At 41.7% G+C, this 27,211-nt stretch overlaps 2 protein-coding genes and 1 long non-coding RNA gene across 6 annotated transcripts; 2 read left to right on the top strand and 1 right to left on the bottom strand.

The window, feature by feature from the left end:
- Positions 1–7,672: 7,672 nt before the first annotated feature.
- Positions 7,673–18,746, bottom strand: mtpap (mitochondrial poly(A) polymerase). 3 transcript variants are annotated; one of them, XM_040167148.2, is made up of 9 exons: positions 18,588–18,741; positions 17,850–18,016; positions 17,498–17,731; positions 17,104–17,328; positions 16,010–16,221; positions 12,592–12,818; positions 11,651–11,743; positions 11,487–11,560; positions 7,673–9,116 (listed from the first exon to the last, which is right to left on the bottom strand). In XM_040167148.2, the coding sequence occupies exons 1-9, from the start codon at positions 18,739–18,741 to the stop codon at positions 8,778–8,780; spliced, it is 1,725 nt and encodes a 574-aa protein (XP_040023082.2). In that variant the 3' UTR covers positions 7,673–8,777. The 3 variants fall into 3 exon arrangements, with proteins under 3 accessions (XP_040023082.2, XP_040023083.2, XP_040023084.1); XM_040167149.2 differs by having other exon boundaries at positions 17,850–18,013; XM_040167150.2 differs by lacking the exon at positions 17,850–18,016 and having other exon boundaries at positions 18,588–18,746.
- LOC144390468 (uncharacterized) lies at positions 10,257–12,706 on the top strand. Its single transcript, XR_013454503.1, has 3 exons — positions 10,257–10,377; positions 10,918–11,013; positions 12,570–12,706. It is a non-coding gene; the product is annotated as an uncharacterized LOC144390468 (long non-coding RNA).
- A 391-nt stretch (positions 18,747–19,137) lies between the features above and the next one.
- On the top strand, positions 19,138–26,536 carry map3k8 (mitogen-activated protein kinase kinase kinase 8). 2 transcript variants are annotated; one of them, XM_040167153.2, is made up of 8 exons: positions 19,138–19,295; positions 19,799–20,167; positions 20,279–20,449; positions 21,041–21,302; positions 22,201–22,307; positions 23,106–23,258; positions 23,655–23,901; positions 23,989–26,536. In XM_040167153.2, exons 2-8 carry the CDS (start codon positions 19,826–19,828, stop codon positions 24,111–24,113), a joined length of 1,407 nt encoding a protein of 468 aa, XP_040023087.1. In that variant the 5' UTR covers positions 19,138–19,295; positions 19,799–19,825; the 3' UTR covers positions 24,114–26,536. The 2 variants fall into 2 exon arrangements, with proteins under 2 accessions (XP_040023087.1, XP_077953094.1); XM_078096968.1 differs by lacking the exon at positions 19,138–19,295 and having other exon boundaries at positions 19,522–20,167.
- The last annotated feature ends 675 nt before the right edge of the window (positions 26,537–27,211 follow it).

Genomic DNA, 27,211 nt, shown 5'->3' with positions numbered 1-27,211 from the left:
CGGACGGACAGAGGTCATCGCTGATCGAAAGGTTCAAATCAAATGTATTTAATAAAGGAGATGCCGTTGCGGTAAAAAGAACATCTCAGCTGAGGAGCCGCTGGTCTCAGCGACCAACAGGCCCCAGGTCAGTCCTTTGACCACCCCTAGTGCCCGTCTGTCGTCTCCACCAGCGAACTCGAGAACAATGGTTGCTACAGGTATTTATAACAATGCTTAAAGGTGTGAAAGTCAGTGTCCACCCCTCTGGGAGTGGTCTTCTGGTGAGTTCAATGTAACTCGGGATTTCGAATGATCCTTAGTCAATATCAGTGGTTGTGCAAGTATTAAATGCATGCATTCCAGTTGATTACATTACATCAAATACAATCATAACTGCATCGATATTATTCTATTACAGTTGCAGATTTACAGTGGTTTTACAATATTGTCATTACTTTATGGATTACACAGTTTCAGAATCATGGCTGTATTCTGGTGTACACTATATGCATTTTATTAATTTTATGAACCGGGTCGTATATTTCTTTCTAATATCCTACAATGACAACAGTGACATTTTATCCAAAATAATTCATTGTGTGAAGTTTTGTGGGGCTTTTGAGTTGGTCTTTCCTCAACACACTGATCGGATGTTTACCCAACAAACTAGGTTCATAGGTGCATCTCAACGTATACATATACATTTTCTAATAGATTTTATATAAATATATTTATCCATTAATATGATATATTTAACTGCAAAGTAATAATGCATGTTTGATACTTTTTTCCATTGAATCATACTTGGATGTTTACTGAAACTGATTGGCCAGCTCTACCAAAAAAAAATCCATCAGCCGCCACTGATATATATTCTATTAAAGGGTTCAATTGGTAAAAGGTGTGTACTCGATTTATCATTTATAATTTGCTGAGACTGTCCAAATGTGAAGCAGAAAAGGGGAAATTTAAGCTTATCTTCCCGTTATTTTATTATAAACCAAAATAGGTGACCTACGTGAATCTTGTAGATTCGATGAGTTTTGGGGGGGGGGGGGGATTCAGTCATTCATTATTCAGTGAACTGCGGAACTGCAACAGGTGCGCGTGTCAGAAGGGAGCGCGAGACCGTTTTCACCCTTGACCCGTTTTCATGCCTGCATTTAGTTAATTGTGAGATTATTTATATTTGCAATGTCACACATATATGTTCAGCTCTTTGTTACGAGTTTTGAATTGTACTGAAATTATTTGATTTGTTAGTCGTGTATTGATTAAATGCAGATGTTGATACAACTCCATTCCTCTATTTAATCGCACTAAGTAGTCACATTATGATCTTCCGGACCTTTGCTTTTAGAAATTTTCTCTAACTGGACCTCTTCACATTTAGTTGAATACCCCTGCCCTAGAATAAATGCCCAAACACTGAAGAGTAGGGCCTGAAGGGGTATGTTTCCCATTTTAACACAACACACTTTTTGTGCTGCATCGGTTTTGGCCTGATGACTTGCACCAACATTTTTACTAGTAGTTGGCAGAAACCATTCAATTTAGATGATTTCAATATATACTCGTGGGTAACTCCACGTAGCCCTTGGAATCACAATATGAGGTGTTGTGCCAGATAATAAACATTATTTTTATTACCTTATCTTATGTTTGACAAAATGTTACGCCATATTTATTAGTACCATCAAAGCGGGGGGGTGTTTACTACCCTACCAGTGGTGTGAAGGAAACCTCACTGCAATTAATATGCTCATAGCTCACATACATATGAGCGTACTTATTTCTTGGCTGGAATTAATCATAACCCTAATTTTTTGGGAATCAGTGCTTTAAACTGTTTAGCAGTTTTATTTGTTTATTTAAAAGCATCCCCATTAGCTGACGCTGAGACGACAGCTTGTCTTCCTGGGGTCCAAAAAAAAAAATACATAAAAGAACAGTAATCACAATCACAATTACAATTACTCAAGTATATCATATATAAATACACACAAAAGACAAGAAAAAGCAACAATTCTGAAAGTACTGATTAAAGTAATAAAAAATAATGCAAAACACCAGGACACATAATACAACCTCGCTCAACCATTCCAGACGATGTTATGATGTTGAAAACAAATGCAGTCTTAATATTTTTTTTAAACCAGTTTTTCCCCTTGATTTCACGAACCCCCACTGGAAGATTGTTCCAAAGCACAATTGACCTATAAAACACGGTCCTCTTCATAGAGTCAGATTTAGGTAGGGGTAAAGAAATCTGATGACTATTCGCCCCTCTTGTGTAATGTGAATGCATATCTGAATAGTAAATTATATTGTCATAAAGAAATTTAGGAATCCGGGTGTTAATTTGGTAATGTAGTTCAATTCTGTACAGTAAATATACAGTACCAGTCTAACGTCTGGAAACACTTTCTCATTCACAGAAGTAAAATATATCAGGGACCATTCCAAATATTATTGTCTTATGTAATCATTAAGAAATTTAGGAATCCGGGTGTTAATGATTTTATGAAAATATACTAACATATTAGCAGATAGTCTATGCTTGACCACCAGCCAAGCAAGACGGTCATGCATCTCTGCAACACTAGTTCGCAAAGAACAACCAAGAACCAGTCTTGCAGCCTTATTTTGAGCCACTTGTCATTTTTTTAAATGACTGCTTGCTGCAGCACACCATACAACACAACAGTAATCCAGATGACACAAAGCCAATCTACAAACAACACGACTGAACAACCGTGAATTTAGAAATTATGCACATTTACGCGTTACTGCTACAGCTTTACCCATTTTAGCAACCACTTTGTTGATGTGATCAGACCATGACAATGTGGAATCCAGCCAAATCCAAGAAGCTTCACCTTTTTTACCTGCTGTGCATTTTGACCATTTACTTGTATATTAATTTTCGGATTATCAGATAGTCTATGCTTAGAACCAAATATTATACTCAAAGTTTTTGAAATATTTACAACAAGTTTATTTGTTTTGATCCAGTTATACAATTTGCTCATCTCGCAAGACAGAACCTGATTAAGCTCTGAACATGTGGAGGCTGCATAATAAAGAGTGGAATCATCAGCAAACATAGTTAATTTAGCCTTACTGAGTATATACAAAAATAATAAAGGTCCGAGGCAACTTCCTTGAGGAACACCACAATCCAGGGACTTGCTACAAGATAATGCACCATTAAAATAAACTCTTTGCGACCTCTCCGACAAATAGCTCTTAAACCACCTGATTGCTGATGAAGTAAAACCATAACTAATGAGTTTGGAAATCAAAATGTCATGGTCAAGTCTAGTAATACTGTACCCACTAGCATTGAGTTATCAATTGCTGTTAGCCAGCTATCCGACATTTGCGTCATTGCAGTGCAGGTGGAATGACCATTCCTATAAGCATGCTGAAACATCGTAGTCAAATTGTTGTTAGAAAAGTAATCTTGTACTTGCTCAAATACAATCTTTTCCAGTAATTTACTTAGAATAGACAGAATGCTAATAGGACTACTATTTGGGCCACAGAAAGTTGATTTTGTATCTTTGGTAAAGGGATTATCTTGCCCTCCTTCCAAAGTTTTGGACACACACCACTAATCAGACATCTGTTAAAAATGTGACAGATTGGTTTAGAAATATGTCCAGCTGATAACTTCAACAGCCGACTATCCAAGTTGTCTGTACCAACAGACCCACCAACAGTTAAAGATCTCAACAACATTTCCACCTGTACAACATTAACCTGATCAAATTCAATACTACACATTTTATCTTTCATAATACACCTTTCAATTAGCTCATTTGAGTTGGAACCAACAGTGCATTATATTGTCTCTCTAAAGTTAAAAACCTTATTAACAAAATAATCATTAAAATAATTTGCAATCTGTATTGGCTTAGTCAAATGAACTCCATTCAATTCAACAAAGGAAGTGCAAGTAGATTTTTCCCCATGATTTCATGGAGTACATTCCACATTCTCTTACTATCTGCACCACTATTGTCAATTCTCTTCTGAAAATATTTTATCTTTTTCACTCTATTCTCCTTGGTCACCTGATTCCTTAAAATACGATAAAATGTTCTGTCCTCAAGAGAGTCCGAAAGTACCGCAACCTTTTTAGCCTCTTCTCTTTGAGCCATTAAGCTCCTTAACTCAGTATCAACCCAAGGAGCACTTTCGGCTTTAACTGTAAATTTCGTTAATGGAGCATGTTTGTTAACAATTCTCATAAAACAATCAAGGGATGCATCCACATCATTAATGTCACAAATTGAATTCCATTCAATATTATCCAATTAATTTAAAAAACTCTCCTCATTAAATACCCTATAAGATCTCTTCATAATTATTTTAGGAGAGGCTCTAGGTAGCTTAGTTCTTCTGGAGACAGCAATACAGTTATGATCGCTAAAGCCAACTGTTACAGAAATAGGTGTTGAGCACATATCAGGATTATTAGTGTAAATATGATCAATACATTTTGATGTTAAAGATCCTGTATTGTTACTAGAAACTCTTGTCGGTTGATCCATTAATTGAGATAAACCACAGGTGTCTGTCATGGTTTTAATCTTAATCTTCAGAGGACAAATATCAGACAGCCAATCAATATTTAGATCACCCAGCCAGTATAGCTCTGTTTTCCTCAGTCACCTTATCTAGCATATTACATAAACCATTTACGTACTCTATCCTGGCACTAGGTGGCCTATAACAACAACCAAGAATAATCGGTTTTACATGTGGAAGATGTACCTGTAACCATAACACTTCAATATCATCAACCATTAAGTCGTGTCTCAATTTAACAGGGAAATGATCCCATGGCCACACCACCTCCAAACCGGTTTCGATCTTTTCTATAAATTGAAAACCCCCCTATATCAACATCTGAATTGTCTATGAAGTGATCCAGATGAATTTCAGAAATCATAAGTGTCTATTTTGTTTTGTTCAAAAAATAAAAACAGGTCTTGAATTTTGTTCCTTAGACTACATATTAGCCACCATATAGTCAACCCGTTAGTGATCAACCCGCCAGCACAGGGCCAACATTATTATCTCTGCAGCCCCATCACTACCCTTTCCAGCACCACTGTCCTTTGAATAGCCTACACTCTGTGCTAAGCCGTGCTGTATGAATAAAAAATCTCACTGTTACGAAAATAATTGGAATTAATTCATTGGAAGTTTTAAGTGAACACAATTTTTATTTTTCATTGGCAACTGAAAAAAACTGAAAACTTTTGCTCTTGCTAAGAGTCATGACAGTTGGTAGATCCATTCAAAGGCTACATTTAAATAAAACTCCAGGAACAGCTGCATAATCCTACATTTTAAATAGTTGTTACTTACTTAGTATGCCCGGCTTCTTTGAGCCACTCTGTAGCATGTCTATGTCTACAGGTAAGCCCCCATTTAAACAAAACATATCTAGGGCTGTCACAATATCACATTTTTGTTGACTGCCCATAACATATCCCTGTTTTGCTGTAGAAAGTGCCAAATTATTTCATTATTTACAGGGCATTACATTCAGGAAACTACAGTCCTGTAAAAACATTTATTGCCAAAATATGTTAAGACATACATGGAATTTTAAATGGCGGTTGTTAGAGCAGTCGCAATGTGCGATAAAATGACATATCGCACACTCTGAAATCAAATGCAAAAATGTCTGGTGTTGCAATATTCATTTACATATAAATGAACGTCACCAACATATAAAGTTGATCGCGCTGCCTCTGTCCCTTTTCCTTGTGGAATAATATGGCATATTGCAATAAATGTTGGTGGAATAATCGTGCAACAAAAATTTGATATGGTGACAGCCCTAGCGGTTGTTGCATACATTGGACAGTATGAGACAATGAACCACAAGACAAATAACAGTGGCAAGAAAATGGCATGTTCAATTTACAAATTAACTCTACAGTTTGAAGTAGAAGGCTATGGGCTAGGGGGATATAGTATAAACATAAAAAATAAAAAAATAAAAAAACATTACACTGATCATGTTTGAAAATTATGGAGAAAGTAAGTTCCCACATGGAAGTACCTTACATCAAACCGGTTTCAGTCTCTTCAAGCACCGCCGGCAAATTTGACAAAACAAGGCTTATGCGATGCTGTAAATGCAGCAGCCTGAGCTTTGGGGACGTGCACTTCACACGTCACTTGTGCGCATGCCGCATCACACACCTGCTCCAGTCGCCGAGTAAATGCACCCAGAAGAGCTTGGTGGAGCGCTGTAGTTGAGGAGCGGGCATGTTTCCATGGACACACGCCGGTGTCCTCATTGCAACGGCCACGAGACATTTTGTGCGCTGTTCCCAACTGACACTTGGTCCCCTCGATTGTAGCATGTGGACCCCGTCTCAACAGGGGCCTGGCCTGTCCTGGCCATCTTTCAACGGTTGTAGCCACTAGTAAGTGGCATGAATGTGCGAGCCATCATGGTGGCTGACACTGGGAGGCTCTGGCCACCCATAACTCTATGCCAGGATCCAGCAAGTTGCCGGAGATCAAGTTCAGAGATCGCCAATAGTTTGCCTCGGGTGCTGCCAGGAACTCTGGGTACTCAAATGTAGTTTTCACTATCTTCAGCCAGCACACACACCAGTTACAATAGTAACTCTAGAGCCGGAGATGCACACAGCAATAACCTCACGTGCATTGGCCTTCTCCCTTTCATCTGGTCCCTTTCACAGCAAAGCATGCCAACGATGAGCGTGAAGCTTTGGAGTAGGCGGGAGAACAGGTCGCCCACTAGCGGGGCGCCTGTCCCTCAAACACGGAAACCAGTGTAATGACCTCTCACATGGTTGTGGGAACAAGTCATGGAACTGCAAGGGGAAGTGCTTTGGAGATTATGCTCAAAGGTCTTTGTGGAGTTAGTGGAGGTAAGTGGAAGGAGAGGCGCAGTGATGCGACGGTCTGATAAAATTAGTCTTCCAACTGATAGTTTTGCATTAAACAACCCTCTCCCCACAAGTGCAGCCCATTTTCTCCCCCTCAAAAGCGCAAAGCACTGCTACATTTGTAGGGGGCAGTCAACCTCGAATAGATTGCAAGATATTTTTTATTTCTTGTTTTTCCTTATTTTACCTCCTGCACCACATTTTCTCCAATCCCTCCCATGTTCTTTAAACCCTCTGGCCACCTCTTTGCATTCTTTCAGATTCTGAAGGTGCATTAGGAGCCAAGTAAAAAAGCAGCAACATAAAAGGCTGCTAGACTTCTTGAGAGGGGGCCAATCCATCATGGACTTTTCACCAGTTTTCCTAATAGAGACCCCAGTGTGCTGCCTGAAAACACCCTATTAGGAAGGTCAGTGCTGGGCAGGTTGGCCAAAGACAACCTTTGTCCATGTGTAGACTTAAGTGCTCTATCACCTGAAGTTAATCACATAAAACCTTAAACTGCATTGGTTAAGGTGACTTGGAAATATGATTAACCTTGACATGAACTGCTGCAACCTTTTGGCAAGTGGCTACAGTTTCTATCAATGAAATTACCCCACAAAGTGTTCAATAAATAGAGTGCCATCCTAGAGGTGTCTATAAATTATATAAACACCCAGTTCAGCACATTTCAAACCACCTAATACAAATCAGAAGATCTACGCAGTGACAACTGGCTCCGTGAAATGAAACCAAGAACACCCAGCAAACCCCCTTTTAATCAAACCGTCCTGAGGTGTTGATTTACCCAGCTCAAAACCAACAAGTGGCTACAAGTCGATGACGGATAGCAAAAAAGGTGAACTGCCGCTACATAGGGAGGTAGTTAAAAGTCAAGCCTCTCGCCTCCTGACGTCAACAGAAATGAGCTAAAAAACAGCTGTGGTCTGCACATGCCCTGCTCCTCAAAGACAGTCCCATGGGCCCAAAAACTTGCAAACACACAGTGTTGCAGTACAGAGAGAACCTGTAGATAAACTCTTAACACATGTACCCTAAGGTCTCCTCTTTTTCCACTATTTCTTTCCCAGGCACATACATACACTGGTTATGGCACTTTAGAAAAGACAAGAATGTGACTGAATAATTGGTGCTTGTCACATTTTAAACGATATGACTTATCTGGAACTGAATCTGGGTTCTGGTTTTATCTATTTAACTAACAGAATCTTCTCATCCAACCAATCAAATGAACTTGATCACGATGGCGCGATTTACCTGGATAGGATTTTGTTGTGTGTGTTTTTGAACGAGGACAAGCTGGAATGAAAACATGGGAGTAACAAGGCTATTTCTAAAATGTAAGGAGTAGAAAGTACAGATATTTGTGGTAAAATGTAAGGAGTAGAAGTAAAAAGTCGTCTGAAAAATACTCCAGTAAAGTATAGATACCCAAAAGGTCTACTTAAGTAACGTAACAAAGTATTTGTACTTACTTGACACCTCTGCATATTGAATCATAAAATCCCTAAACATATCTTGAATTATATTAACATATGACAGTCTGAGCTCCTAAAGAGCCAGTGGAAGGACTCAACAGGAGTGTTTTTTATTACAACAGAGTAGCAAGTCTGTAATAAAGTACACAGGAATCACTCCCTTACTCCAGGTCCCAAACATATGCGCACATACATGCCTCAGTAACGCCCCCAAGTGTCCTTGGTTGGAACTATAGTCCAGCAGATGAATTTGACTGCAGAAGCTGCTCCTTGGCAAGGCCCCACAATAACACCAGGTTTCCACCAATACAAGAGTTAAACTGAGAGCGAGAGGATGCAGACTAATTTCTGAGATCTCCCAGGAGTCTTAGCTTTTCTTCTGTTGATTAGGATTCTTCAAGGATGCTAGCAAGCTCTTGATCCTCTCACTGGCCGGCTCGGGTCTCCTTTTCTTGCGGCCTTTGGTAACTGCAACCTGCAAGGGCACGAGGAGGCTAGCGAGTCCCCACGGTGCGGGGGCCTTTTCCACATTGCCACCTCTGGCTTTGCTGGTTTCAGTCTGCTGGAGGAGCCAGGAGCTCTCCTTACACAATGCCACAAAGCGGTCTAGCTGTGTGGCGTTGACGTTCTTGCTGACGTTTAGGGTCGTTTCAAATGGGTTCTGGATGTGCAGCGGGGCTACCTCTGGCTTGTTCAGCTCTTTTCCCTGGAGAGAGGACAATGGGACAAGGTTAGATGAAAACATATTCGTGAGCAGCAGCCTTGAGCTCAGCCCTGCATGGAATGCATCTTATGGTCCATGTACTTTGTTGGTCACGGTTTTAGGCCTTTGGCAATGCATCGGGGGGCACTTTTAGCTGATCGAAACACTTCTCAGAAGGCAAGCAGAAGGGAAAAGGAAAGACGTGAACATTGCATTCCAAGAATATTTTTCATGGAGTTGTAAAAAAATAAGAATAAGTCAGAAATGGAAACTGCCAGCGATGAGCAAGACTGCTGAGGAAACCTGCTATACACATGGAATGCTTCAGCAACCGAAGCATGTATGATCTGTACCGCTGTCAGGCAGTTATGGCAATCAAATCAACCATGAATATGTGGGTCAAATGGAAGTCAAGAACCTGCCATGGTCCTTTGTATGGGACCAACGTCCACAGCCTTAAGTCTGATAGTAAAGTGGCTCGAAGGATAACTGGTTGGAGCTGTGGACAGGAGGTGGAAGGGACAGAAGATGGTAACATAAAGCCATGAGTCAGAGGAGGGGCACGATCTGGAGAATTGTTGCATCGTGAAGCAGATTGATGGCGGTTGCTCTACCGGTGAAAGCCTATAGGTACCTATAGGTTCATGGCCGCAGTCTACCTGCAGGCTTCCTCTGCCTGTCATACTTGACATTGGTCTCATAAATGAAGCCGCGGGGTCTCTTCTTCCCAGACATCCATTTATTAAACTATTAAAGTATGAGTAATGTCAATGCATTTCATAACGTTCCACCAAAGCACGCGCAACTACTTTATCAACTTAATTTTCTTGGGGAAAAAGTCATTGGAAGGATTAGGGATGGGGCCGATCCGATCCAGTATCGGTATCGGGACCCGATACAACCTTTGGAGATTTCCGATATCAATGAGCCATGTCTGCGCTTTAACGTCGTCTGCTGAAATGACTCCAAAAGTGATCCCCGCCTGCTAGTCTGCTAGCTGGCTGCAAACTGTGGAATGGATTTCCTGAGCGTGTCTCATAACTGTGTCTCATTGAGCCGCGCCTCCGTTAAGGAATCCATTCCACAGTTTGCGGCCAGCTAGCAGACTAGCAGGCTAGCAGGATAGCCTGCTAGCAGAGCAGGCTAGCAGGATAGCACTGAGGCTAGACTGTTTAGCACGGCAGCCAATATCGTGGATGAAAAAAGGAAGCGTCTAACTGCAGAGAGCAGAAATGCTCATATTCCTCAAGAAGAACCTGCCGATGTAAGATTTGTTGAACACTACATCACTTCCTCAGAGTCAACTTTGAGACATTCAATTTTTGTTTTCTTTTAAAGAATAGTTAGACTCTGGTGTTAAGTTTATTCCAGGTCATCTTAAGTGCTGTTGTGATGCACACTGTTTTAAAACGTATTTTGTGTGTGTGTGTGTGTGAGAGAGTAAGTGTGATTGGGTGTGTGAATGAGTGAGTGAGACTGTGGGTCAAGTGTGTATGTGTGTAAGATGTTTACAGTTATTTTATTGCACTTTTCTTCAGATATTTGACATGTTGTTCATGATACAAGAGTCAGTTTACTTGATTTGTGCTGTTATTTTTGTGAACGAGTGAGTGAGACTGTGTGTCAAGTGTGTATGTGTGTGTGTGCACTTGCAAATGTCATATTTCTAAATTTTTAAGACTCAAGTATTTGACATTTATGAAATTAAATAAATATTGACATGACAATCAATCTGAAACCCTTGGTTTCAAATTTGTTTTCAGAATTTTTTCTGTTAACAGGATTTCCTGTTTTTCAAACACAGCTCTGGTCTCGGAATATTATCTGTATCGGCCGATATCCAAATTTAGGTATCGGGATCGGATCGGAAGTGAAAAAATGTGGATCGGTGCATCCCTAGGTAGGATATATTTTTAGTTATGTTAACTATCCTGCATGGCAAGAGGGAAAATAGTATCGCCACTATATATAGACATTCGTCTTACATATCCTGCATTTACAGATGAATGATTCATTTTCTGTCCTGTTTGTGTCAAAAACTCACTCTGACCTCGCTCCGTTTTTTGGTCTTGACCTACTCCTGAGAAAAATATCTGTCCCCTTAGTTTCTTAATGCTTTGCTACGTTTATCAGTTAACTATGTGGTTTAGCGGTTGGTTCTGAGCGGCTAGACTACAATTGGTTTTAGCCCTGACTAAAAACAGCTGCCTGCTGAAAACGACACTATTGACACCATTCCATATTAACTTTATATTAATAAAGCAGCTTTAGAATTAGCTAAAAAAAAAAAATGTCTAAAGTCAATGTAAGTTGTTATTATAGGGCAAACCTCGGATTACATGGGACTTAATGGATGTAAATTAACACACATACTTGTCGGATACTTATGGACATCTTGTTGAATGGAAAGGTGGCATAGAACTCAAAGAATTCACACAGCAGTCTCTCTAGAACAAAACAGAAAGAAGTCAGAAACACTGGTACCAGTTAAACGGACCTGCAGCAACGCGGCCCCGTAGCTAGGCTCTCGGACTCACCCAGTGTTTCCGGGTTGCTCTGGAGATGGATCTTGCCAAAGTCGCTGACAAATGTGCAGTCGTTGCCCTCAATGAAGCTTTTGTCTGCAGGACCTTGTGGGACGGGAACAGAAATGACAGGTAAATGACTGCCCCCAGACTCCTGTAATGGCCATAGACATGACACAGATGGATAGCGTGGGTGCGTTCATGGAGAGGGACAGAAACACATGAGGGGAAGGGGAGAGAAATAGCTGGTGCCTGAACGGGTAAGACCATGTCCTTGCTTGGCTGCTTTGCTTCTCAAGCAATGCCCTTGCTACCAGTCTCCTGTGTCAGCAATGCTGACTGGTCTGTGTCTGTGTGTGTGTGTGTGTGTGTGTGTGTGTGTTACACCACTGTTTAAATGGCTTCCTGCATGCGTGTCTGAGGCGGGGTCATCGCCCTTCACAGAATGATGGGCTTTTTATTGTCCTGTAAGCACTCTGGATAGTCTGCGCTGTACAGGGTGGTGGGTGGGGTGAGAGGGGGGCTTTTTGGAAGGCAATAATCAGGCAGCCAAGGTGACCGGGCCGGCGGGGGGACTGCAGTATGGGCTACATCCACAATACTGTGTTTCCATTTTGATCTTTTGGTACGTTTAGATCTAGCATCCTCACTATTCCCAGGCATATTGAACACATGAATTTCAATTCTTATGTAATATGTATTTAAACTCGGATCCATTTTTTCATCCAAGTTATCTTCCCCACACTGACTTTGAATGACCAAATTAGTTCATTTTTATACTAGTGTCAGGTCAGGTCCTTAACTCGTAAAATGCTGGTGACTAATGACTCCTTGGAATTACTTAATATAGAAGTACTTTTTACTTAAAATACCTGCTAATGTATGGACTTCTATAGTTACAAGAATATTGCATATTGTGTGAATTTAACAGGTCGGGTGAATAAAAGTGATACCTGCAAGGTCCCTGAGGTGGTCCAGCGTGGGAATAACAGAAGGGCTCCTCCTCTGCAGGAAGAACAGCACCATGACAGTAAGTGAGAAGTTGGTGATCCAGGCCCCGGGGATGCTACTGGTGATGGCGTGAGCTCGGGCCCAACAGCGCACAGTGAACACCAGATGACGCACTCGCGGATCTAGCTCTCCGTACAGGTAGAGCAGCTCGGTGCTCTTCATCGCCACCCTGTGGAGAATGTACAGAATCACCGTCCTGTTACACTGTGGGTTTTGGAATAGCTCTTCCTTTTTTAGTATCTGTGTGCATTTCAACTACTGGGCATTCAGACATCCAGATGACCTGAAATCGGACTAAGTATCTTTTCTTTCAACCAAGCTAGTCTGCTAAATTCTTCGGTTTTAAGTTCATTTGATTGCTAGTTTGCTTTAGCTCTTGCAGTTTTGTTAGTGACTCGACTGCCAGTTCCCGCTGTAGATGCTATTTCAGATTAAAATGACTACTAGTGTGCCCTCCTATCCTTGCTAGGTTTGACCTGATCTAACTGTTTTCTATAAAATGAGTAGGACAAAGACAAGAGAGTCTTTTGTGCGAGTCTTCGGGGAAAGAAGTGCGGCGCGCCTTTGACTCTTAATTACTAATATTGTGTTTGCCCCCTGTACCTGTACAAATCTCTTGGGCTAGATCGGCTCTTTATTGTAACCTCTCCTACCCATCCCACCCGCTCCACACAGTCAATTACTTGCAAGGCAGACTTCATCTCCGGCTTTGCTATCCAGCAGTCACTTGACTTCTTCACTCTCACTGAGACCTGGATCACACCGGACAACACATCCACCCCAGCTGCTCTCTCCTCGGCCTTCTCCTTCAGTCACACACCCAGACACACTGACAGGGGTGGTGGCACAGGTTTACTCATTTCCCTCAAATGGAGATTTTCTCTTTACCCTCTTTCACCTTCCACCCTACTGTCGAATTCCAACTGACTCGTTGTCACTCTTACACACGAACGCTGCCGCAGAGATTCTCCTCTCAACCCTGTTCTCCTCTCTCGACTCTCTGTCCTCTTACGAAAAGACAAGCCGGCAAATCCCCTCCGGATCCATGGCTGTCTGAACCGGTGCATGCCATGAGGGCCGCTATGCGAGCATCGGAAAGGAAATGGTGTAAATATAAACTACCTGCACGCTTTTCAATCTCTTCTCCTGCTTCAATCTATGCTGCCAAAAGCTCTTTCTACCAATCTAGAATTGAGTCCTCATCTTTTAACCCCTAAAAACTCTTTTCTATCTTCTCCAACCTCCTCGAAATCAACCAGTCCTCTTCCCCTCTCGCCCCTTCCGGGAGACTATTCAACTATTTTACCAAAGAAATGGCTGGCATACGCTCCACTTTCTCAAACCCATCTCGTATTCCTTGTGTCCCACTGACCTCTATCGCCCTCTTTTCCCTCCTTCACCCCCTGTCTCCTAACAAAGTTCTTACTAAACGAACGTAAACAAGAAGTGAAATTAAATTCCTAAAAAAGCCCCCCCTGAGAGAAGCTTGTCACAGTCACAGTCAGGTCACTAACTGGCAGGCGGCTGTTCGAATCTGGACCCAGGAGACGTCCCATTCGGACCAGGACCTAAAGCTAAAACAGACGGCTGAGATTTAAAACCTGACTGAAAACTGACTGTTGAATAATCCAAGTTGAATAGCTTGTGTTTTGAAGTACAGACAAATTGTATTTGAGGTAAGCCAACCCACGCAATGCGACTACACCAATTGGGTATTTTCATTCCAGGCAGGATAATACTGTCTCAGCAGTGGACAGATTTGAGAGATAGTGAAAAATTACATAAAAAAACACAGTAGGAAGAGAAAAAAAAAAGTTTACAAAATTTGAGAAAAAGACGAGTGAGACGGGAAAAGCGACGGGTGAGAAAAATGGACAGCAAAAGTAGAGCATTTATTCCAGATTGAACAGACTCGTTTCTGTTCATACTTCCCACTGGAGCACTAAATCAGCGTGTATCATATGTTTAGAAACCGTAACACTTAAAGTGCCAACATAAAACGGCATTACGAGACACAATGAGCAGTGAGGAAGAGAATGCATCCCCGCCAAAGTTTAAAATCCTGGACACGCTAGCGATAGATTCTCCCACTGAGCAAACAGTGGGAAAACTATATTCTAAAAAAAAGTTGTTAAAATCTGTTTATTATTTATAATTGGCTGAGACGGTCTGGCCCCAATGTGAAATAAAAAAGGGGAAAGCTTTTTCCACCTTTATTTCATTTTTCTGCATTGAATTTTCACATTTATTTTTCTCTCATTTTGAAATGCAGCTTTACATTTATTTAGTTATTGAAGGAACACTATTTATATTTGTGGTCATACATGTATCTTCAGTTTTTTGTTACATGACACTAAATATTGAGTTCTGGAATTGTACCAAATTCATTGTTGAAATGCTGGCTGGCTCTTGTGTGTAGAATATCACTGGGTCACACAACTATAACAAAGTACTAGCATTTATGCCGTTATTAATACTACAACTACCACAAATTTTAGTACACATACTACTATGACTATATATAGTATAGTGTCGATTTTCAACAATTAAAAAAATAATAATTTCTGCTTCTGCATTTTCAGCAATTTTTATTTCAGCTGTAATCTGTCAGCATTCCAACACATTTTCTGCAGGAAATATATTTTCTAGTTTGATTTCTCAGTCATGTATGGATTACAGGCAGATGTTGAAACAACTCTATCCCTATATCTATATAGTAGTGCCTATAGTTATTAGTCATTAATAATCTTGCTTCTAAAAATTTTCTCTAACTAGGCGTCTCTACATTTTAGTTGAATACCCCTGTGTAAGTTATCTTTGAGACAGACAGGCAGGCAGAGAGAAAGGAAAGTGGTTTGCTACAAGCAAGATCTCAGAGCAGTTTGACAGAAGTCCCCCTCACATCCACCAACAACTGGCGGTTCCACCACCATTTCCTTAGAAACTGCAGAGTGGTTTTCTGTACGTTGGCAGGTGTGTGCGTGTTTATGTGTCACTATCGGCTTGGACTGCGCAGTGTCTTAAATGTTTTGGAGGGAAGTGAAACACAAACAAAAGCCGGTCTTTTGGACCTCCTGTTCAGTTTCACTGTAGCAAGAGATATACTTCCTCAGTCAGTCAGGTTTCTGTTTGGGGCTTTTGCAACCCCAGTCTGGCTAAAACAATATTCACAACGACAGAAGGAGCAGTTTCAGTGCAGAAAGAGGCCTATGACAAACCCTCATTAATATTTCCCTTTTTGTGAAACTGACACTTTTCTCTCTTTTTTTTTTTAACCACTGCAAGATCCGGTTCATGACCAGGAAATATATATTTCTCACATGTATGGAAAATAACATAACGTGTGCACAGGGTAAGCACCTGTTGTTGGCCGTGAGGTCACACTGAAAACCAGAGGGCTGGTGGGCGAAACGGACCAAGGGGCATCGTGCGTTGAGAATCTTCTGCACCCCGACGCAACCAGGTCCAAACTGGTCCACGCAGTCCCCGATGACAGACAGGATACTCTGGGTGACAGCGCGCTCAGAGTTGGTCTGCTTCATCTGGTACTCCAGCAAAAAGCCGGATTTCGGCTGCACACAGAGTTTGGAGAGAGTGAATATCACAATATTTACCATGTTATTTAGGTTTTCACAAATAAGACTAACTATTTATGCACCGTATTGTGGGTTCTGAAGATCCCGTGATGGAATGAAGAAGTACCATCCATATGACTAACGTTTTGCTCATATTCGCTGTAAGTCGCTTTGGATAAAAGCGTCAGCTAAATGACATGTAATGTAATATTCATAAAGTGAATGCCTTTTCTTACATAAGTGTGACGATTACACAAAAACAAAATTTCTCCATTAGTCTCATTTAGCCTTAAAAAACAGCACAGAAACATATACTTAGAATCATTTTTATATTAAGATATTAATCAATCAATAACTAGGATCATGTTTGAACACAGTTCCACAGGGTTTTACTATATAGTCTTTTTCTTTAATAAAGACTCGGAGCCACGTACAACTGCATTATAATGTGTATGAAACCATTTCTTATATCCACAATTATTAATTGATAAACTTGCAAATTATTTCTTTAAAAGTTTAAACCATTTAGAATATAGACCTGATTTGATGCAAAGCAGCAGCATGTGGCTGTAGAATTGTTTGGTTGGTGGATTAGTCTTATTTTAGTCTTCTTGTTAAGCAAATAATGGTGGCCAAGCAGCTGGTAGCTTTTTTTTGGAAAGGCTTAGTTGTTGTAAGTGGAAAGGGGAGCCTTAATTAAGTTAAAAAATGATTTGTTACAAAGGTTGTGTGGTGTGCAGTTGAGTAACAATATTGTATTTGGAAATATTTTGTCATATAAACTGAAACGTTCTGTGTGGCAAAACTAAGGAAATCTTTTCATGTCAGGTGGTAGCCCTGGTTTTCACAGTTGAACTTAATTTAGTATAAAGGACAAACCATCTTTGCATTTCTCCCACTGATGCCATCCAAGTCCAGAAACATGTCCAGGTCACATCCTAGCTTTCCAAAACCGTTCACTGATGAGCCAAACGGCTTGATGGTGCATTCTGGGAAATAAGCAGCAGCGATGTCCTTGAGCAAAGAGCAGACGAGGAAACGCAGACGGCTGTTCTCCTCCGTTAGCTGATAGACATCTGTTAGAGAGGTCATCTGTTGGTCTATCTGAGGGTAGAACAGGAGACCAGCCGCCATTAACACATTACTTGAGGGCGGCATATATATTAACTGTATGAGATCAATTAAAATGGATTCACACATATGATTGTTTATAAAATTGAATCCAGCAGGAGTCTCTTAATTCAAACTGTAAATCTGAGAATGAAATACTCACACTTCCCTCTTTAGACAGTCTCTGTATGAGCTCGTTGATGGGGATGGTCGTTTGTGATTGGCACCTTTGGCCTGATTGCTGGTTAGGAGGGTCCGCTGAGCCAAGGTTCCTTAGCGACAGTAGTCTCGATTTAAAAGGCACCATGGACTCATGGCTGACGATGGGGATGGCAGCCTCCTCAAATAACGAGGCCAGACTTTCTCGGTTGGCAAATTCCACCACAGCATACATACCCTGGAATATAACAGTAGACACACTACATTCAATTGGATCCTAGCACCCCAGTGAAGTCTGTCATGTGGAGATTGGAAAATAAGGCTGGTTTATCAGAGGAACTTGCTTAATTACTTACATAGCTTTCATAAAAGAAGTATTTATTGATATCTCCATGCATTGATAGATACTTGAGGAACTTCTTCTCATTAGTTCTGGTGTGGCAACTTATGAGGACAGATCTCTCTGCCTGTTCCTGTCTCTCCGCCTGAACAGCATACAAAGATTTGCATCCCTCCCTTTCTTCTGTCAACAAAGAAGCAGAACATTTAACAATAAGGCTATATAACTTTCAGTTTTTCTTTGGGGAAAACCTATTCACTGGCAGTTTTTAGTTAGCATGCTGTAGTCAGACAAACTTTGCTGCACCCTCCGCTAAATTAAGTTCCATTTGTGTCGAGCCACAACCCGACGCAAAAACTCCATACGAAATCAGACCGTTCTGATCAGTATGGGGCATTTGGCGGAAAATGTATACACTGCAAAAACCACAAAAACGAGTTGCCCACGTCATAAAGCATCAATTCGGCATAGTCACCACCCACATAACAGCATCATAGCTTATCTATAATGCAAGTCATCACTTCAAACAGTGAATAGGTTACTTAACTAGGACACCTTCATGGACTATACGACGCCGAAGCGTTTCAATGAGTTTTACTTTTTCGTTTTTTTCTGAAATAAGTAACGCATTTTCGACCATTGCAATGGTTGCTTAAAACACATAAAACGCCAAACGAAGTTTGGTACGCCCGCGCGACGGGTAGGCTAACTTTGTTTAACAGCTTGATTAACTAAGTTAACGTTAGTGCGTCACCTTGTGCACTAACAACATTTGTTCCAATAGTCCTGTGTAGATATGAATCGACCTTCCGTAGGTATTTAACCAGGCTTCCTCTTCCTTTCATATGTAACCTGCACACCGCTAAGGAGGACGCCATTGTTGTTCCAAAATAACGGGTAAGGCGCATGCGCGTGGTTTTGTCTACGGCAACACAGCGATACCAAATCAGACTTTTGACATTAATATGTCTTAAGAAACATATATATTGGTAATAATATACCGTCTATAGCGCTGTAGAATTTTTATAGCATCACGGTTACCGTGTTTAGCTACTACATCTGTAACTTAAATATATTGTATTATTTGTTTACGTCTAATTGCTTTTGTTGTAACTGACATTTCCATAAACACGATTTGACAAAAACAAAACCAATTTTCCCACATGGAAACACCCAACGGTTCTGTAGAAGGTGATCCCCACTGTTGCCGCAGTGGGGGCGAATACATGTGTTTTTCATCTGAGAAAACAAGAAAGGGAAAACGAAACCACCAGGTAGTAAAGCGCTGGCACTTGACATTATAGAATTCACCACCTACGCGGCGATCGACTGCACTTCCTCTATTTACTTCCCTCTAAACACGGTCAGACCTGCGGAAGTCAGCCAGTGAGTCAGTGCTGGACGCTGGAGACCCACGATGGAGAGACGACAGTCCTGTTAAGCTATTAACTCAACTATTACGGCAAGTGCTTACCTCCTCAGTATATTTTCTTACGTGATCTATAAACTTTATAATCTGAAAAAAATATTTTTAGAAGTTGTAAACTCGTACTATTCTTTTGTGTGTTGGCATGTATTCTGGATATTCACCTTAACATAATATAGATTTAGTGGCTGTGGTAGGCTGTATCTATAAAACGTATTTTGCAAATGTGTATGCTTTGTATGCCGTAGTTTAGTCACAGACCAATGGCGCTTTTTTTATTGCAAATATTTATTTATTGTTAAAAGCGGCTGGTGTTTAGCTTTAAAACAGTCCACTCCTTCCTAGGGGCTTCCCAGTTTTCTGTGAAAGCCCCTGAGTAGCTTGAAAAACAGTCTTTTATGCCCCTCCCAACTCTGCGTCTAGCCAGCCGAATCAAAGCCGCAGTGCTTCAGTGAAGTGTCACCGTGTTTTCCAGTGCTTCAAATGAACTCTAAAAAAGAAATATGTCCATAAACTGAACTCTTTATGTTTCACTTTAGGGCGAGCAGCACAAGTCAGGCTTCAAGATGGATTACAAATATGACAATGGAGTAGAACTGCTGTTGGCTCACATGAACATAGAAGACATCATCAACGCGGCAGAGACCCTGTATCAGCTTGAGCAAACGGAGGAGGAACGAGGCTTGTCCTTCGAGGCGGAAGATCTCTCCCAGGAGGAGATGGACGAGAACGAGGAGGCGGTGGATTCGCTGGGCTTAGGGAGTCGGCAGAAGGACTACGTTGATGGAATTGGAGGTGTTCGTTACGGGGCGGTGGCAGACCTGCTTTCCTTTGTCAACCTGCTCTCAAGCATGCAGGCAGCGTCCCTGGTGCACCTGCCTGAGGAGATGGGCGTCCTTCTAAACAAGGTGAGATGATGTTTGTTCTACTTTTCCTTTTTACTCCCTAACAAAACCGTGCGCATGAACATTTTTCATATTTTCATTTAAAAAGTTTCTTAAATGAACTTTTATTTACAGAAAGACATGGCTGTGAAAAAAGGCCGCTACCAGATAAACATGGACGTGCTCCTGTTTCCTTGGAGGTTGACCTACAAGAACCACGGCTCTGGCCTTGTGCCAAAGGGCTCTTTTGGGAAAGTCCACTTGGCCCAGGACACCGCAACAAGGAAAAGAATGGCTTGCAAACTGGTGAGTCCTGCTGAGCAACGACTGGAATCCAGCCTAAGCTGACTTCTTGAAAGTCCTGCCGTTGCTGCCAAATATTTCACCTGCAAAGAACAAGTTTGTTCATAGGGAATATGTTAATGTCAGCATGACATTCAGGATGTGATTCTTTTAAATGAAAGAGGAACAGTGCACTAAAAAGAAGAACCAGGTTTTTTTTGTTAACGCAAGAATGGAAATCGAACAGCTTTCTAAGACTCCTCTGGATGTTTGTGACAAAGTGAAGTCCATAAAATGTTTATAAATGAACAGGAACACTTTTATAAAGCATATCCTGTTCTTTTCTGTTGTTTTCCTATCAATGGGATTCTGCTTTTCTCCCATGAAGAGGGTGAGCAATATGTTTATTCATTCCTACGTGGGAAATATTGTAAGAATGAGGAGTAGTCCCCTCCCCTGCCAGTATTATTATCAGAATTGTTGACACAGTGTGTTGTAGACAGACAAGGCCTGCTGGACCATTTATGTGCATGGTATCTGACCTTCAATAGATTTCCTGCGCATCAGCATACTCGTGACGATGCATTTATTTACATCCCCTCTTCATCTTCCCAGGTCCCCTTAGAGCACTTTAAAGCGGCCGACGTAGAGTTCCAGGCCCGGTTTCGACACGAGAACATAGCTGAGCTCTACGGCGCCATGCTCTGGGACCAGAGCGTCCACCTGTTCATGGAGGCTGGGGAGGGCGGTTCGGTTCTGGAGAAGCTGGATAGCTGTGGGCCCATGAGAGAGTTTGAGATCATATGGGTAACCAAGCAGGTTCTGCGGGGCCTGGAGTACCTACACTCACACAACGTCATCCACCACGACATCAAACGTGAGAGCAAAAATAAAATAAAACGCTTTGCACCTTTAGGGTGTTGTTGATGGTAGTTGTAGTAGTAAGCTAGTACGCATGGTTTAGGAAATTATGCAATGTCAGTTTTAAACCTTTTTACGTCAAAGTAAAGCCACAAATGGGCCAGTCCTTATGAAATGTTTCAGTCTTTATTGGGAGGAGGTTAATCAGTTCAAATACCCACAGACCACAGATATCTCACACGAGTCTCCTCCTCCATATGATGAACACATTTCATGTGCGGCCAGGTCACATTGTCTGGTAGCTAATGACTTAGTTTTACTTTGGTTAAATCACAATGTTGCTGCCAGGTCTCATGGCCTGAAGGAGGGGTGGCAAACATACGGACGACCCCCCCCACCCCCCACCCATGTCGACCGGACCATTGACCAAACTATTTTTACGGCCTGCGTGACATCAAAGTGGACAGTATGTGGCCACTTAGTTTGACACCCTGGCCTAAAGGCTGTTAGGCTTCTGGGAATTCCAGCCCGCTTCCCGTGCTGAGTCAGGGTTAAATGCTGGGTCTAGAGCAACATATAACTTATGACTCACGGCCTGCCTGGCCCTCAGAAATGTCACCGTGGTTCTTAGTCTTTCTTGCCAGTGATCAAAATACATTATTATACCTTGGTGAGGTTTGTTAAGCGCCACAATGAAGCTTTTAAAAAAAGTCTGGCCATCAAATTGTCTGTGCCGAGCTTTGCTTCATCTTGGAACGTCTCTGTGCCCCCCTCCACCCCAGTTAAATCAACGCAAACACACTGGAAGTGTCTCTAGAGATCCACTGATTAATATCTCAAAGGCTACTACAAAGCATGAACACAAAATTACAACAGACAGTGTTGTAACTATTCTTTCTTTCCTTTTTCTCCAGCTAGCAATATTGTCCTGATGTCAGACAAGGCAGTGTTGGTGGACTTTGGCCTGACGGTCCAAATGACAGAGGATATATACATTCCAAGAGACCTGAGAGGAACAGAGGTGAGAAAAAAGGACAGAGATCTGATCTGAGTTACGCTGTGACTGTAAGCCCACAATGAATGCATGAGAAAATTGTTTTTCTGTTTCTGATCTTGAGTATTTTCTCTGGAAAGGACCGTTTTTAAGTAATGACAGTCTTTGCTTCCTTTGGATTTAAAGGATTGTCTTCCAAAATGATTAAAAGTCAATGATTGACAAGTGTGGTTGCACAGCCGCTAGAGCACTCACTGACCTCTGATGTTAATAATGTCTGCTAATGCTTGGGGTTGTCAGTATAGATCTAGTCAACACACGTTTTAGGATTAATCAAATTAATTAAAGAGACGTGTAATTAAAGAGACGTTATTTCTCTTCTGTCGTGTATTTGCTTTGCTTTCCATTGTTTTGACCTGTTTGTGTGTCTGTCTATATTGGTGTTTCCACTCATGGCTTGGCTTACGGAAAGTCCCAGGGCAGACACCCAATAATAAGAGAGATACGGCTAGCAAATACACTGGGCTGCTCACATTAACATGGGACAGCAGGCTGGAATTTCCAGCAGACAAAGAGATGAACTTTGGTCGTTTTACTTTTAACACGCAAAAGGCCAACGCAATTCACTGCCATTACATTGACACCCACAGTGTGGGGCTAAAGGTTATCTTGTTTGTTTTAACAATATACTCTTCGCTACTTGTTGTGCTGTACCGATACATTAATTTATGTCTGAAACTAATAAATATGGGTCAACTTTTTCCTGCCACTATCCGCTGTTAGAGGCCCTGTTAACTCACAGTATTCTTCCCTTCTTTCATTTAGATGTACATGAGTCCAGAGGTGGTCCTGTGTCGAGGTCATAACACCAAGACAGACATCTATAGCCTGGGCACCTCCATCATTCACATGCAGACTGGAAGCCCTCCATGGGTCCAGAGATACCCACGTACTGCCTACCCATCCTACCTCTACATCGTAAGTACTATGCATTTCTTGGAGCCACGCTAGTGTCATGTGCTGATTTGTTGGACCTTCACTGTCAAAGTTCCCAGAGGAGGAAACTTCCTGACTAGTCAGGTCTTGACTTCTTCCTCTAGCGCCACCGTTTTGGTTGGTTGATATTTTGTGTTTTGTTGTGAAATAAAAACTACCTTGTATCGTGCATGCACTATTAAAACAGCAACCTCTCCTTGTTCCTCTTTACCACAACCAAGCCTGTTTTACAAGCCACTAATCACAATGACAAGGAAACTGGGACACACATGCTGAAGGAGTTGTACGTGGCTTGCTTGCTTGTCTGTTTTTAGTTATTTATTTTCTCTAATGCTGCAGTTTGCTAACATCAATTTTTCCTTATCTCTCATCTTATAGATCCACAAACAGGCCCCCCCTCTGGAGGACATAGCAGAGGACTGCAGCCTGGCCATGCGCTCTTTCCTGGAGCGAGCCTTGGAGATAAACCCTGTTCTGCGGAGCTCGGCCTCCGAGCTGCTGAAGGACGATGCCATCAATCCGCCCAGGGAGGATCAGCCACGCTGTTGGAGCCTTGACTCAGCCCTGGAGGAGGTCACCCACACCATGCTTCGGCAGCAGAGCCATCTCCACGACACCACACACGGTATGTACTTACATGCTGAAGTTAATCTGGTTACTGTAATTACTATAAAACTGCCACTGAAAATCATGAATGTCTTTTTTTCTGAAGATTCTTCTATGTACTCTGAGGACTCCGGCCATATGAGGAGGAAGGGTTCCTTGTACATTGACCTGGGGGCCTTGTCAGGTCACTGTAAACTGGTGACAGGGCCTCCCACCTCAGAATATGGCTAGCCACTTGTCAAGCTCACCATGTAGGGGACTGAACTCTAGACAAAGCTAGCTGATTATTTACTTTTTTGCCTTTCTTAAAAGAATACTGTTTGGACTGATCAATAGTCCAAAAGGTGGACATCTGCCAGCAACATTGACAAATGCAATGTTTACAAGGCTTAAGATCAATGGAATTAGCTCAACCATGATGCTACAATGGGCTGAACTCTGCCTGACTGTGGTTGGAAGAGATTTCGTGTGTATCAAGCATTAACTGTCAGCTATTGGTATAATTTCCCAGAGCTCCTTATGTTGTTCTAATACATGCTAAATGTCATCGCATGTTGAATCGTTTAGATTCCTTGAGCTAGACACCTAACCCTTAATGGCTCCCCAGGCAAAAAAAAGCCATGGGTTAAAAATGTAATGTAAGTCGCTTTGGATAAGATAGGTAACCCTCAAGAGGGAAATTTTGGTATCACAGCAGCATATACAAGGAAGAAAATAGAATAAAAAGATACACATTATATACAATATAATAAGATAGAAATATTCCATCCATCCATCTTCAACCGCTTATCCAGGGTCGGGTCGCGGGGGCAACAGCTCCAGCAGGGGACCCCAAACTTCCCTTTCCCGGGCCACATCTACCAGCTCTGACTGGGGGATCCCAAGGCGTTCCCAGGCCAGTGCAGAGATATAATCTCTCCACCTAGTCCTGGGTCTTCCCCGGGGCCTCTTCCCAGCTGGCCGTGCCTGAAACACCTCCCTAGGGAGGCGCCCAGGGGGCATCCTCACCAGATGCCCAAACCACCTCAACTGGCTCCTTTCGACGCAAAGGAGCAGCGGCTCTACTCCGAGCTCCTCGCGAATGGCTGAGCTTCTCACCCTATCCCTAAGGGAGACGCCAGCCACTCTCCTGAGGAAACCCATTTCGGCCGCTTGTACCCGTGACCTAGTTCTTTCGGTCATGACCCATCCTTCATGACCATAGGTGAGGGTAGGAACGAAGATTGACCGGTAGATCGAGAGCTTTGCCTTCCGGCTCAGCTCTCTTTTCGTCACAACGGTGCGGTAAAGCGAGTGCAATACCGCCCCCGCTGCTCCGATTCTCCGGCCAAACTCACACTCCATCTTCCCCTCACTCGTGAACAAGACCCCGAGGTACTTGAACTCCTTCACTTGGGGTAAGGACACATTCCCTACCTGGAGTAGGCAATCCATCGGTTTCCTGCTGAGAACCATGGCCTCAGATTTAGAGGTGCTAATCCTCATCCCGACCGCTTCACACTCGACTGCGAAACGCTCCAGTGAGAGTTGGAGGTCACAGACGGAAGATGCCATCAGGACCACATCATCAATTTAATATTTCTATCTTGCTTCTCAGCAAGATAGAAATATTAAATTATTTAAATTAAATTAAATAAACTAAAACTGAAACAAAAGAATAACCTTCCAAAAGAGATAATAATAACAATTTGTAAAAGGAGAAGAGGAAGAGGAAAGAGCAGCAACATCACAGCAGTGCAGGGTTGTTATTGTCATTAATTAGCCTGGGATGATTTATTGTAAAGAGTGTCAGCTAAATGTAATGTAATATGTAAGTTATCTATTCAAGTATGGCTATACAATGTAAACATGTACAGTATATTCAGTTCTTAATGGACTTCCTCTATTTCATTCCTGTGGAATATGAATAGCAACACAATACTATGTAAATGACACTTCTGTGAGACGCATGTGATATCTACTTTGTGTTTTGTACATCCTGTGAGATGAGGCCTGATTGTGCTATTTCTGTTTTCTTAAGTATTAAGCATTTCCAAAGTTGAACAATTTGTCATTATGCAATAAATGCAATTAAAAAGAAAAATCAATTATATTTGAGTTTGACTCGGTGAGAATAGATTATTAGGGCCTGAGATGACTGAAAATGTATTTTTCACTTCAATCGCACTTTTGAGGCCTTTTCCATATTTAAAAGCTCTGCAAATTTGGCGTGCGGTTTGGAGCAGCCTGGGTTCAAACCATCAATCCAGGGCACCTTCCCACACGCCAATGGGATTGGATTATTTAAGTCTAATGACAATGCATGCATTGCAAACATGCAATGCATGTTTGCAGGGATATGTATGTGGTGTATGTTTGTTTTTGTGATTGGATATTTGTGAAGTGTATGCGTGGTATGTAGGTGTATTCTGTGTGGGTACAGGCTGAAGGGCAGTTGAAAAGGGGTGGGACATCAAATAAGTGTCATGCTTCTTCCCACTCCTTTTTTTTAAAGTTTTTTTTCTGTTGTGTCTTAGCTCTTTGGTGTTCTATTTTTTTTTAAATAATTTGTATTTTCTTTGTGTGTAAAAGTAGTGACATTTTTTTCCCTTTAATACATGTTCGAAAAAATAAATAAAAAAAATTAAATAAAAAAACCCCACACTGTTAACCAATGCATTCTTGTATGTTGTGCGTTTCTAAACCTTCTCTCAATATGCGGTTTCCAGCAAATCTTATGGTCATTAACTCTCTCCACCGACACATCATCTATTAGGATTTGCAAATTTGTTTTGCTTTTGCAATTACTAAACAACATAAACTTGGTCTTATCAAAGTTTAATGACTATTCATTCATATCAAACCATATCTTAAGTTGACATAACTCTAAATTGATTTCAGATGAAAGCTGCTGCAAATTGTCACCTGTACAAAAATATTAGTATCATCTGCAAACAAAACAAACTTAAGTATTTTAGAAACTTTACTGATGTTATTAATATCAAGAAGAAACAATTTTTGTCCCAATACTGACCCCTGGACCTAGTTCTTTCAGTCATGACCCATCCTTCATGACCATAGGTGAGGGTAGGAACGAAGATTGACCGGTAGATCGAGAGCTTTGCCTTCCGGCTCAGCTTTCTTTTCATCACAACGGTGCGGTAAAGCGAGTGCAATACCGCCATCGCTGCTCCGATTCTCCGGCCAAACTCACACTCCATCTTCCCCTCACTCGTGAACAAGACCCCGAGGTACTTGAACTCCTTCACTTGGGGTAAGGACACATTCCCTACCTGGAGTAGGCAATCCATCAGTTTCCTGCTGAGAACCATGGCCTCAGATTTAGAGGT

This window comes from Gasterosteus aculeatus, chromosome 21 (genome assembly GCF_964276395.1).
Source record: "Gasterosteus aculeatus chromosome 21, fGasAcu3.hap1.1, whole genome shotgun sequence".
In the NCBI taxonomy this organism is placed as follows: Eukaryota; Metazoa; Chordata; class Actinopteri; order Perciformes; family Gasterosteidae; genus Gasterosteus; species Gasterosteus aculeatus.
The sequence above is the reverse complement of the archived record's forward strand: the minus strand, read 5'-3'. Positions and strand labels throughout refer to the sequence as shown.